The sequence below is a fragment of the Buteo buteo genome, chromosome Z (genome assembly GCF_964188355.1).
Source record: "Buteo buteo chromosome Z, bButBut1.hap1.1, whole genome shotgun sequence".
Lineage (NCBI taxonomy): Eukaryota > Metazoa > Chordata > Aves > Accipitriformes > Accipitridae > Buteo > Buteo buteo.
In genome coordinates this window covers 56,209,440-56,222,291 of record NC_134204.1, presented here as the reverse complement: position 1 = coordinate 56,222,291, position 12,852 = coordinate 56,209,440, and the positions used below count along the sequence as shown (strand labels likewise).

Sequence of the window (12,852 nt, the reverse complement as noted above, 5' to 3'; positions counted from 1 at the left end):
TCAGTTTGTGTCCATTGCTTCTCATCCTGTCACTGGGCACCCCTGAGAAGCGTTTGGCTCTGTCTTTGCTTCTCCCCATCAGGTATTCATAAACATTGGTAAAATCCCCCCGATCCTCCTCTTGCAGCCTGCATAGTCTAGCTCGCTCGCTCTCCTTGTATGAGAGATGCTGTAGTACCTTAGTCCCTGCGTCGCCTCCATCACCCTTTGGTGGACTCACTTTAGAGTACGTGTCTCTCCTGTACTGGGGAGAGGAGAGCTGGACACAGCATGCTAGATATGCCCTCACCAGTCACTACCCTTGACCTGCCAGTGGCACTTATTCCTAAGTCTAGGAGGCTGCTGGCTTTCTTTGCCAGAATAATAGTTTTAATTCAGTAGAATCTCCTGAAAGCAAAGAAGTAAAATTGCAGTAAAACATAGCAGTAAAACTTCCCTTCTGATGACATCATTGATACTTTTTGCCTGTGGTTCTGGTACTGCCAGTCAGGAACAACTGCCTCCTAAACTGAACAGGTCAGGTTGGACAAAACGTGGTCATGTATAGGAGGGTATCTGAGAAGTCCATTGTTTCTCAGGTCACGCTTGTGATTCCATAATGATGGTTGTTTTGTTTGTTCAGACCAGTTGGCCTTGTCAATGGATTCATGTTCAAGACTAATCCATTCAAAACATTAAAAGATGGTAACAGCCACTTGCAGCACTGTTGTCTCTGCCTTCCATAACAAATATTACTAGCTGAAAACTTCTGTTAAAGACTGCTGAAGGATGCAGTTTCAGTTTTGAGCCTTCAGAATAAGGATGGGCATACAGAGCTCTTAATTTACTTTAGAAGAGTAACAGTCATAGCTGGAGTTCTTTGCAGAGACAGGATTTGTGTTTAATCACTATAAACATTGTAAATGGTTTGCGACTTCCATTTTGTTTGAAAACAACTGAGTTCATGCAAATAATTTCTTACAACTTATCAGGAAGCTGTTTCTTATGATGACTCAAAATTCCATACAAGTTTGGAGCAGGCATAGTTAAAGCTATTGTTTGGCATCTCATAAACCAAGAGCAGCTCTTGCAATTGGATATTTCAGTAAAATAAAATCAGTCACCAGGAATTTTGGACTTGCTTGGTTTGATTTTTCAGTGTGAGGGCATGTGACAGTAGTGTGCAAAGCTTAAATTCACTGTAGGAGCTTGGCTTGCAGCCTTCAGCTTGGTAACCTGTGGGGTCGTTCGTCAGGACAGTGTCAGGTAACTGTGACCTATTTGTTTGCTACTACTGAATGGGGCACAAAGATAAATGTTTTTGTGGTGGGAAGAAAACACGCAGATCACTTTTAATGCCTATAATTTGAGATTTTATTGCAGGTAACTACATGGTGCCATTGACTCCTTTTCTTCTCCGGGTGTGACAGTGTAGCATCACAACTTGTAGTCCAAGTTGCCTGCTGCATCAGTAGGGGAAGACCAGAACATCTGTTCTGTGTATCATCAAAAGAAATTCAGAGCAGTAGTGATTTTTCCTTAAAGCTTTGGTGCTTTCTGTTTAAACATCCAGCATAGGGATGTCATTCAATTAATTGCTCAAAATCATTAAAAAATAGGGCATTTTGTTGCTTTGAATAAATCAAGCTCAATCAGTAACTCAGTAAAGCACGTCTGCAAAGCAAAAGCTCAAAAAATGAGTTAGTGGCAATTTGTAAAGGCACTAGATAAAGAGCAGAATCTGCTGTTACTGACATACTCCTTCTGTAGAACTGATTTTTTTAGAAAGATGTGAAACATGCTTCTTTTTTCTCACCCTGTCTTAGGAGTCTGGAACTTTTAACATATGGGACTTATTTCCTTTTTTAGAAGTAATTTGTATTTAGCACCCACATTCATCTGAGTGACAAAAACAAATCAACACTGAATTTGTTAGCCTAGGCCATCAGAAGGCGTTTCAGGCTGGTGGTACACAGAAAAGGCTAGTTAGATGACTGAGTAAAGTTAGCTGTATTTCAAAATAAGTGATGCAGCAATTCAAGACCATCACAGTTTGCAACTTTTTTCTTTGTAGTACTAAGTTGAAAAACACTTCTGGCCAATATATGATCTAACTTGATGAGCGGTGAGACCTGCACCGGCGGGATCATCCTGGAGGCAGCAGCGCTTTTAAATTTGCTTTTAAAACTAAATACTAGCATCTGGGAAATGCCAGACTGAGTTCTAGTTTTTCAAGTGCCAGTCTCCAAGTCGGCATGTGTTCTCTTTGCAGATTGGCATGAGGACTCCTAGTTATACTACTGCTGCTTTGTGTTTGGGAGATTCATACCATTTAATTAAAATCATGCTACTGTTGGGTATTTAAGGATTTTAAAACTCTCATCTGGACATGCATGGGACAAAAGCGGCTAAATAGGCAACCACTGTACCACTAGTAACTTTACTGGCTTGTTCCTGACTTGGCATTAAGCTTTGTGTGGAATTACTGTGGCATTAACAACCGATATTGGTGTTCATAACTAAAGTGATCCCCACCTATCAGTGGCCTCTCATTTCTAATGCTCCAAGTGTCTCTCAGAGTTCTTGCTACTTAAAGTAAATAAAAAAAGAAATGTGAAAAAAACCCGTGGGGGACAGGTTACATACATTCTACCCATGAAAGCACTTTTGGGTCTTACTGATATAGGACATACAACAATAATTAAAAAAACTTAATGATACTACAAACGAATGGAATACTGAGAATCTTCCAACAGGCTCCCTAGAGAGAAAAACGTTTCAGACCTCTTTTAGTCAAGAGTTTCAATTACCTGTGGCGTTATTAGCAGAAAACGGCACAGGCAGTTAGCTTCCGGGGAGTTTTAACAGTCATATCCTTACCCCTTTGCTGCCTATGTTTAACTTTACGCGAGGATCTGAAAACGATGGCACTAATAAGCAGTCAGCGAAGACTCAGACTCCTCGATTTTATGAGAGAGTACGAAACGTGATCCGGGTTTGTTAGCTGCCCGGCAGATGACAAGATGACTTTGTCAAGGTTGACGAACCAAACGCAGCGAGGTGTATATATACTTCGTGGTCTTTGCTGCCGGCTCCCTCGCCCTCCACATCAGCCGCGTCAAGCGCTGCTGCCGTCGGCTCTCGGGGACCGGCGCCCGCCGAGAGGAGAGCGGCCCCTCCGCCCGGGCCCCCCACCGGCCCTTCCCCGCCCCTGCGGACACAGCCGCCCGAGGGGCCGCGGCGCGGGAAGGCGGCGGCGCCGGCGGCTCCCACCGCCCTGCCGCTGGCTGCGGGGCACCGACTCCTGCGAGCCCGCTCCCTCCCGCGGCGGCCGCGGGCACGGGCCCTCCCTCTTCCGTCACGGGGGCAAGAGCACGGTCCACTGTGTGACGCGAGGGCTCCTCGCTCCGGGATGACGTGCGACCAGACGCTGAAATCCGGCGCTGGACGGCCAAAACGATTCACGAACCTTCCGCCGCCCGCCGCCGCGCCAACAGGAGCCGTGCTTTGGTAGCCCCGCCCCCGCTGGGCGGAGCTCTGGCCTCTTTCCGCCCCGCCGCCGCGCTACAGGCGTCACTTCCGGCCGCCGCCGTCGCTGCCTCCAGGATGATCCCGCCGGTGCAGGTCTCGCCGCTCATCAAGGTGAGAGCGGCGGGCGGCTCCCCCGCTACGCTCCGGGGCGGGGAGGCGGCCGCTGGTGGCCTCGACGGGGCGGGCGGGCAGGCAGTGGCAGTGGCGGCGGCGGCCGGGGCGGGCCGAGCCGAGCCGGGCCGGGCCGGGCCTGGCCGGGCCGGGCCTGGCGGTGCGTGTGAACTGAGCGAAGGGCGCGTCCTTGTCTCTGTCTCCCGCAGTTCACCCGGTACTCGGCCCTGCTGGTGGGGATGATCTACGGCAAGAAGCGATACGGTGAGTGCGGCGCCCCGGGCGGCCTGTCCCCCTCTTCCGCGCGGCCCGCAAGGGCACCTTGAGGCGGGCCGTGCGGGCCGCGCAGGCGCGGGCCCGGCCGCCATTGCCACCCTCCCCGCCGCAGCGGGAGCTGCCTAGGCCTTGCCGAGGTGGTCCTCAGAGAGGGGCTTGTCGTACGGATGGGTGACTTCAAACCAGCAATTGTGCCTTTGTGCCTGCGAAACGGTTTTCCTTTTCGAGTGAGCTAGCAGGTGCTGGGTTCTAGGAACTGTGTTTTAAAGCAAATGTGTCCATGACAGACTATCTAAAGCCTATTGCTGAAGAAGAGAGAAGAGTAGAGGCTGAAGAGAAAAAGAAACGTGAAGAACTTGAGCGGATTGCAAAAGAGCTTGCAGAAGGTAGTCCCTCGGTGTAATTTACGCATCCTATGCCAAAGCGTGCCCACTGGCTTGCAGGTGGACTGATGTTTTACTGCAGTGTTTTTAGGAGAAATTTAGGTTTACAGGCAGTGGGCTGAAGGCCTGTGTGGGTCTGTGGCACGGTGGTTAGGGTTATGTGAAAGGTAAATAATACTGCTGTTTGACAAGCTCTTAAAAATGTAAGCATCAGTAGAGGAAGGGTTAAAATCACTTTTGCAGCTGAACAGGACTTGTTAAATGGTTATCTGAATTTCCACTGAGAAAACAAACTGCTAAAAGCTGATGGTTATTCTGTGAGGAATAACTGGAACTGTATATTAACTGTGTCCAGGTGTCCCTTACTCAGCGGGACGCAGAAAATCCCTTTTCTCCATGCAATATCAAAATCTTACAAATGTGCCTGACCTAAACCAGAAGTTGTAGGCAACTGCTTGTAATTGCACTCAAACTTTGAAGTGGTATTACTAGCGTAGTATTAGAGGTCAACATCATTTGTTGTATCTTTCATGTGGAGGGAATATGCTGAAGGTGATCAACTGGGATTAGTACTGGTTTTTTCTCATTCCCTTCCACTCTATAGTATTCCTGCTGCAGCATGCTTTGCCTTGTCCTTAGGATTATTTTTTGGGACCCCTGTGCATTTCTAACAGAGGATTCCTCCCTTCTAGCTTAAACTCACCTAGGTTTTTTTAGGTGGACTTACAGTTAAGCAGAACCTGAAGAAAATTAATAACTCAAGCTGTTTGTGGTGCTGCTACACACTTAGTAAATATTGTCCTGGAAAGTAGTGACATTTTCATTGTTCTAAACAAGGCTTAAGATTGAACAAACCTGTAAAATTAAATGAACTAGACATATAAAATCAAACATGCAAGTTGGTGAATTGTATCACTTACTAGAGATAGAGCTATTTTGCACAGCTGTTTTACAGTCTTAAATATATAGTATCCATTGGTCATGGACTAAATAAATGGGTCTTTTGGATGTTTTGAAGTTTAGCTGAAACTTTTTGTATTTTTGGATATAAGAGGCTGTACTACTATGTTGCTACTTCACTTAATAATGGAATTCTGTGCTTGTTTCTTTAGAATGTTTAGTATATTTAAGAGGCACACAGATGACCGTTCTGCTTTCCCAACGGTGCTTTTGGTGTGATTTTTTCCAGTTAGAAAAGCAGTTGTTAAAACTTCACTTAGTGCAGTGCAGTTGTTGAAGATTGTTCTTTAAAGATGGATAACTGGATCTATCTGTAATGATAGCTTTTTCTGGCCTCATTCAAATTGTCAGCTCAGAAAACTGTCATTTACTAATGAGTAAGCCAGAAAAGTGCCTTTACCCCAAAGCAATGAAATACACTTCTGTTGAATAAGCAGGAATCATAAAAACTGTCTAGACAGAAATGGTATACTTAAAAGGTAGCCTTTGATCCCACTATGTTTTGCATGTTTTAGTACTGCATGGGATTAGTAGTCCTAACTACATATGTTTTTATTTCCCTTCTAGCAAGTGAAGAGTCCATACTGAAATGAAGAAAAGATTAATTTCACATGTGGGAATACGTGGCTAGGCTCTGAACTCTTAAGTGGTTGGTGGACTTTGCATGGTATTCTATCAATAAAGTACTTAAAACATTTCAGTTGGTATTTTTTGATTGAATTGTACAGAACAGCAGCAGCAGTACTTAAAGAATGTGACAAGAAGCACTTGTCACAAGCTGGCCGTTGCTGCAGCTGAAACACCGTGTTGTATTCCTCCAGCAACAGCCAGTCACTACGCCTATTACTCACAGGTAATGTTTGCGATCAGAAAATACGTAAGTGTGGGCATGTGGGGGAGGCTGGTGTGGCACTGACTGCCTTGAACCTCTTTATTAAATGCCTTAACCAGGGAGTTGGTGTTAGCTTTTTTCAGCTGTGTTACCACAGTGGATTATTGCACAATTCTTGTATTTGACAGTGCAGTCAAATTTGATTGTGACTTGTCAAGCCATGCTGAGATCTGAGGAATTGGTGCTGACTCACTGGGCAGATATTTCTAAACACATACCTTTTCAGATTTAACAAATGGTCAAGTGTTGTTCCCCAAAACCAAGAACAAGTTACAATCAAATTGTAGTTTGCGTCTTTTATAAGAATTGACTGGCCATGCAGGTGACTGATATTTAAAAAGTTAGTGGCCCTTAATGTGAAATTGAGTCTGCCTTTAGCATGTAAGCTGTTAAGGCACCTCCTCAGCTGTACAGACCTCAGGTGTCCTAGAAGAAGGTAAAAAGCTGATCTCTGTGGATTGTGGTGTTGAGTGACTTGGCTTGTGGTGTTGGTTTTCTCACTGTAAGAAATACTGGTAACTTCAAGATTCAGGGGGTCTGGTTTCTTATTTGGACAATGGATAGCTTCCTTTTTCTGATATTGCAGATTAGACAGCTGAAGCAGTGATTTCAGATCCAAATCTTTCTAAGTGATGGCAGTCTTTCAGGAAATGTTGTCTTACATTTTATTAAACTAACTGCTCTTAATAAATAGTCTCTTCTAGATTATGCTTTGGAAGAAAAAAATGCTTGACTACCAGTGCACATTCTTGACTAATGAATGAAAGCAGTCTTAGGGTGTTTAAGGAAATGAAATTAACAAATTTGGATTGAAATTGAAAGTGTAACATCATAATAATTGCAGGGAAAAGGTGTTAAGATGAGATAGTTTCAAGGAGAAAAGGGGAACAGGAAAATCAACTACATGTTGTCATGATTGGGTTTTTAGTTATTTCTTGGCATGAATGTATACCTCATGGTATTGAAATGATTAGGTGATGCTAATGTAAGTAAAGATCTAGACTGCCAGTTAGTTTAAAATTCTGTTTCTGTAAAATAGAAATAATGTGTCATGTCCTGACTTCTCAGTGTAGCAGGATGTGTTGCATAGTTAAACAATATTCTTCCAAAAGCCTCTTATTTTCAGGAGCTGGAAATTTGATCTGAATTGCCAGAAACTTTTTTTTTTTTCAGCACTGGTGCTCAGCCCATGTCTGTGGTGCTAGTCTGTAAGCTGTTATATGGGTGGTATGTGAAATAAGTGCTACTGAAAAATGACTGAAACTGAACACTTGGGATTCAGCCGCCACTCAGTGCTTGAGCAAAATGTGATTATAACAGGATACTTATTTACTTCAAGCTGAAATACCTTTACTGCTGTTCTGTTAAGGGCTGGTCATAGAGGTAGGTACTCCTTTTATCTTTGGGTTGCTGGAGCTGAAGCCAGTTGCTGGAACAGCTGTGGCCTGCTGCTCTGCCAAGGGCTAAAAGTGCTCACCTTCACCTGCTCCTATGTGCCACCTTGTTAAAATGTGGAGTGTGCCAGAGAGGGGGGAGTTCTATCTGTCCCCTCCTTTTACTTCCACCCTGGTGTTTGTTTATGATTTTGTCCCCCCTGAGGGCAGCATGGCTGCTCCCAGCAGAGCTGAGCCTGTACTTGGTGAGTAAGTGCAGCACATTTCACAGAGCAGGATCCCAGCCCCTGCAGCAGGGTAGGAGGTCTCTCTTTGTAGAGGACACAATGCAGTGGCCAAACACAGGGCTTTCTGCAGCACTAGCCGTCTGGAGTTTTGCTGTCTTGCCTAGCTCTAGGACCACAAATGACTCAATCTGAACTCTCCTGCTGCCTTTTGCATTGTCCCTTTGTCACCCTCCTTCCCCTGGAAGTTGTCTTGCATTTGGGGCCCATGTCTCTTGTAACCTAGCTGATAAATGCTGGGCTGGTTCTAAATGTGAAGGGGACAGGTACTTCCTTTGCAGCCAAGGATGTCTGTCAGATCTGTAGGGATTAGGGTACAAGAATCCCCCACATAGGATAATGCAGAAGTGCCACCATTTCCATATAGTCCTCAAAACCTGGCTGCAGGGCCAGGCAAGAAATCTGTCCTTGTAAAACCTCTTACTTTGGGATGAACTCCCATGTGGGTGGGAAAGGTGCTGGAAGCCTCATTACAGCCATCCCACAGTGTCCTGGTTTCAGCTGGGATAGAGTTAATTTTCTTTCTAGTAGCTGGTATAAGTGTTATGGTTTGGATTTAGTAGGAGAATAATGTTGATAACACACTGATGGTTTTAGTTGTTGCTAAGTAGTGTTATACCAAGTCAGGCATTTTTGGGCTTCTCACACCACCCAACCAGTGAGTATGCAGGGGGTGCACAAGAAGTTGGGAGGGGACACAGCCAGAACAGCTGACCCCAACTGGCCAAAGGAATATTCCATACCATATGGTGTCATACCCAATATAGACATGGAAGAGAGAGGCAAGCCCATGGAAAGTAAAGGTAATCTGTCTGACTCTGTGCACAAGGAGTTTTGGAAGCAGTCATCCAAAGGTGCACAAGGAAAGAATTTGGCTTTGCACCTGTGGCAGACTTAAGAACACTTAACGTGGTTGGGTAGCGTTGCTGAATGCTGGTTTCCTGGGCTATGCATGATAAGGCTGCTTGCAGTTGAGGGAATTCAGTCCCAGTCTTTAGCCCCTGCAGTCCAGAGAAAGCTGATGGAATTGCCTCTAGAGGAAAGGGGGAATGTGAGAATGGACTGCAGATACATCTAAAGACTGCTGCAGAAAGGATGGGCATAAATTCTTTCCCAAACTGCTAGAGATAACAAGAAAAAATGGGCAGGATGTGTTAAATAAGCCTTTGATAAGTATCTGCTGTCACTGAGAAATAAGTGAGGCCAATTCTTGGCCACATGACTGCATACCAAGCCAAATATTTGTCTGCAAACTTGATGAAAACTGTGTTTGGCAATGGATTTTGACATAATGGAGAAAGAGCTGTTATTTGAGCCTAAGGCTACTGCAACCCCCAGCAGCAAGTAACAGGAACAACTTGTTGAAAGGTGCAGAGGAGAAAGCGGGAAAGAGAGAGCATCTGACCCCAGTTGGCATTACACAAGTGTAGGGTGCCAGGGGGAAGAAAGCAGGGAGAAGACAAAGCAGATAGCTCTGTTGAAAGACAACTTTTTCTTGGAAAGAGGTGAAAACTGAAGCAGAAAGTCAACCTGAGACCTGTTGTCTGAGAACAGAAAGATTAGGAAGGAAGCAATAAGAAAATGCCTTTTCTCTCAAAGGTTATGAGAAAGAAGATCCCCCATGTTTGCTCTGTAGCCTGGAAAACACTGCAGCCATCTTTTCTTCTGCTGGAACTACGTTTGTCTGACTGTAAAAGGAACTATGCCTTAAGCCTTATTGTTTCTAAGACTGTTTATATCAGACATATAACTAATGATTAGAAATTGTTTTAGATATAAGCACCTGCATTCTATTAATCATAAAACAATATGCATAAGCTGCTTATTTGTCCTATGTGTTTCCCCCTCCATGGCTGGCTTGAAAGCCAGTCAAGCTGAATCAACAGAAGAAGGATCCTACATCTTAGACCTAAGACATGGGAGTAAGTGATTAACTTTAGAACAAGATAAATTAATAGAATAGCCTAAGTGATTTTCAGAAATTCAAAGGTGATCTTTGATGTGTAAGAAGATAAGTGATTGTGGTGACCAAAGACCTTATGCCTACAACCACTAACTTCAATTCTCGTGCTGCAGTTCTTCTGATGAGATAAGATGGTGAATGATAACAACATGGGAACAGAGATTGACTGGAAAATTACAAAGACTTTGTACTGGGACAATGGGTGGTAAAAAGGTATATAAGATTGGGAAATTTTTGGAAGGTTGCCGTTCACTGCGGTGGTGGCCCAACTCTGAGTTGTTAATAAAGCAAACCTAGAGAAACCCATGACTGAAAATCCTTTAACGCTGACTCCTCAGTGCTCTGCTGCAGCTTGAGAGGGAGTTTCTCTCTGCTGAATGTTTTTCCTAATCTTCCCCATACCCCACCTTAACGTTTTGTGGAAGGAGTAGAGGAAGAGGTACAGAGAAAAAAGATTTTTCCCTTGCAAACATTTGTGATAGATGATGCAAGCCACATTCAGCCCAGACAACAATAAAAACTTACTTGGGTCCACTACTCTCTGGGCTCTCACAGAGGTTTTCTTACACAGCATCTGGAGCTGTTGGAAGGACAAAGCCTCTCTGCAGAGTGACAAGAATGCAGCCCGTCTGCCTGGAGGGTGGAGCTGGGATCCGTACCCCTACCTGTGGTGTTCAACGCTGTGTCTTCCTTTGAAGAGCTGAGTGGAGGCCGAGTTGTTCCTGTTCTGCCTCCCTGGAAGGGGAGCATCATGTCCCAGCCTTAGCTGGAGTCAGACTGTGGCCAGCTGGGAAAAGACAGTGACCATTTCTCCCAGGTCCATGAGAGGTCCCTGAAGACAGGACCATGGTCTCTGTTTTCCCTGGCAGTTTTTCCCTCTCTGCAGGAAATGCTACCCTCACAGCTCTGCCAGCAGCAGAGAGCTCATAAGTGCTCCCACATCTCTGGTAGTGCCAGGTCAGGCACCTCCACTCACAACCCATGGCCAGCAGCAGCCTAGGCTCCAGCAGAGGGAACAGCCGAAGGGCACCCAGATGTTCTTTTTCAGTAGCAGAGCAAAGAGGTCCTGTCTTGAGTCTGCTTGTTCTACCCCTTCCATCTGGGACAGCAGATGATGGCCAAGCTGCAGCATTAAAAATCCTTTGGCAGCTCCCTACTCAGGCAAGCCCCTTCTCCTGCATGGAGGGAAAATTTGCTCTCTCCCCTTGAGCTCTTCTCTGAGAAACCTCCCCTGCCAGTCTCACAGGGATATTCATTTCCCTACGTACCCCTCACCTTCAAAACCAAGAACGGAGGTCTGGTTGCATTACCTCCTTCAGTGAGGCACTTACAAAACAGGCCCTGGCTCATCTCGCACTGGACTTGAGAGCTGTATCAAGCCAGAGGTGAAAACACTTCCCTGGGGTATAGGCAAATATGTCAGAAGCAGAGCTAAATTACTCTACAGCACTCAACAGGGAGTTGATTGCTCAGGAGACCTCTCCTGAAATCATGTTGCAATGACATCACTTTTCTCTCAGGCCTGGGAAAATGATGGAAAAATCTGTTTCTTGGCCCTTTCCTTCTCCATGTGCAGTAAGTCAGCTGCCAAGAGGGAGCACTGTGAATAGAAACTGTGCCAGGTTTCACCTGCATCTAGCTGGCTAATATGGGAAGCAAATTGCAAGTGGTGTGGTTGTGATGGTGCAACAAGATGTAGAAACATCTGTTAGTAAGGGATTGCTGACCAGAAAGGACAGTGGTCCCAATCTTTTGGCAAAGTGGCTATGTAGTTAGATGTTACCATTTTGCAAAAAACACAAAAAAATTATTTTCATCACCTGGCCTCTGTAGTATGAGAAAGAAAGTGTTCCCCTCAGACAGTCAGTGTGTGTTAGGCAGTGGGAGTGAGAGCCACAGTCAGGGGCAGAAGAGAAGGGCAGGCTGCTCAGAGTTCAGGGCTGTACATGCTGTGGCTGGATGTGACCTGTGTGTCAGACGAAAAGACAGCAGGAGCAGCAGAGGAAGCATCTCATCACAGCATCTCCTCAGGTGTGGGGAGGGAAGGGTTTCCTCCCACCAGCTGCCCCTCTCTGGGGCATTGCATTGTGCCATTAATGCTTTCCCTGGATGAGCCAGCCTGGGAGGTGAGGGGTCGGGGCCTGTCCCCAGGTACCATGGATGAATGACAAGTGCTACTCTGTGCTTAACTGTTGTATAATCTCAGACTACAGCTGTATGTTGTGTCGCCGGTCCTCTCACCCCACGCTGCACCTCCTATCGGCTCCACCAGTGCAGATATGCTGCTTGCTTGCAGACCTGCAAGGATCACTTCTGCCTCTTGTCACAGGTCTTTCCCCTCAAAGGAGAAGTTACCGACCGACTGTCCAGCAGGGATGCAACTTCTGGAGAGAAGACAGGCAAGAACTCTGCAGCCCCTGAGATTAAGCTGCAAGGAAAAAGTTTTACCTACAGACTGTATCCTAACAGAAACAGGTATAGTGCAAGGGGAAAATAGAAGGAAAATGAAGTTCTTGGCTTGCTGTTTCTCTTATTGCCCTCTAGTTGCTGCATGTGTCTTCCCACAGTGACATGGGAGGCAGTAAGCTGCAGAGCAGCTAGGACACGTGACCACTGATGTACAGGAATGGTCTGATAAAACGGCCATGGGCAACAGAGCTGTGTGGTCTGCCTGCGGCACCTGAAGTGCCACGAGCACACAGGAGAGTGGCAGGAGGGAGAGGCAGGAGCTGGAGGGGGAGACAGGGGAGGTGCTTGCCCTGTCCCCACAAGTGGGGCACAGCTTCCTGCAGCACGCACGGGGCTGCAGCGGGACTCCTGGGCTGCCCCAGCACCACTGTTACAGAATGGAGCCTTGGGGATCGTCCTGCTCCCATGGAATTGGGCCACCCTTGAGAAACAGCCTTCTCCACTGGCACCCCACCCTGCATGCCCACGGACACCCCGCTGCGTGTGTGCATGGTCCCCCTTGGAAATGCATGGCAGAACACCCCCTCTGATGCTGTTTGGGGCGAGCTGCGCTCCCAGCTGCATGCAGGCCCGTAGGGCACAGCCGCCCACACGCCCTGTGGGCTCACCA

At 46.3% G+C, this 12,852-nt stretch overlaps 2 protein-coding genes across 2 annotated transcripts in view; both read left to right on the top strand.

Annotated features, from left to right (window-relative positions):
- The first annotated feature begins 3,497 nt into the window (after positions 1-3,497).
- On the top strand, positions 3,498-5,937 carry ATP5ME (ATP synthase membrane subunit e). The gene is made up of 4 exons (XM_075021104.1): positions 3,498-3,621; positions 3,831-3,885; positions 4,185-4,283; positions 5,808-5,937. Exons 1-4 carry the CDS (start codon positions 3,586-3,588, stop codon positions 5,831-5,833), a joined length of 216 nt encoding a protein of 71 aa, XP_074877205.1. The 5' UTR covers positions 3,498-3,585; the 3' UTR covers positions 5,834-5,937.
- A 5,546-nt stretch (positions 5,938-11,483) lies between these two features.
- Positions 11,484-12,852, top strand: part of LOC142027266 (purpurin) — a 44,766-nt gene continuing 43,397 nt past the window's right edge. The window contains exon 1 of the mRNA XM_075021103.1: positions 11,484-12,248. The gene's annotated coding sequence lies outside the window, so the exon portion shown is untranslated. The remainder of the gene's footprint in view (positions 12,249-12,852) is intronic.

What these genes read in the sequence shown, in the direction of transcription:
- ATP5ME (XM_075021104.1), top strand. Translation starts at nt 3,586, where the DNA reads ATGATCCCGCCGGTGCAGGTCTCGCCGCTCATCAAG. An exon ending in CTACGGCAAGAAGCGATACG is followed by an intron (nt 3,886 to 4,184) that starts GTGAGTGCGGCG and finishes TGTCCATGACAG; the next exon opens with ACTATCTAAAGCCTATTGCT. An exon ending in TGCAAAAGAGCTTGCAGAAG is followed by an intron (nt 4,284 to 5,807) that starts GTAGTCCCTCGG and finishes TTTCCCTTCTAG; the next exon opens with CAAGTGAAGAGTCCATACTG.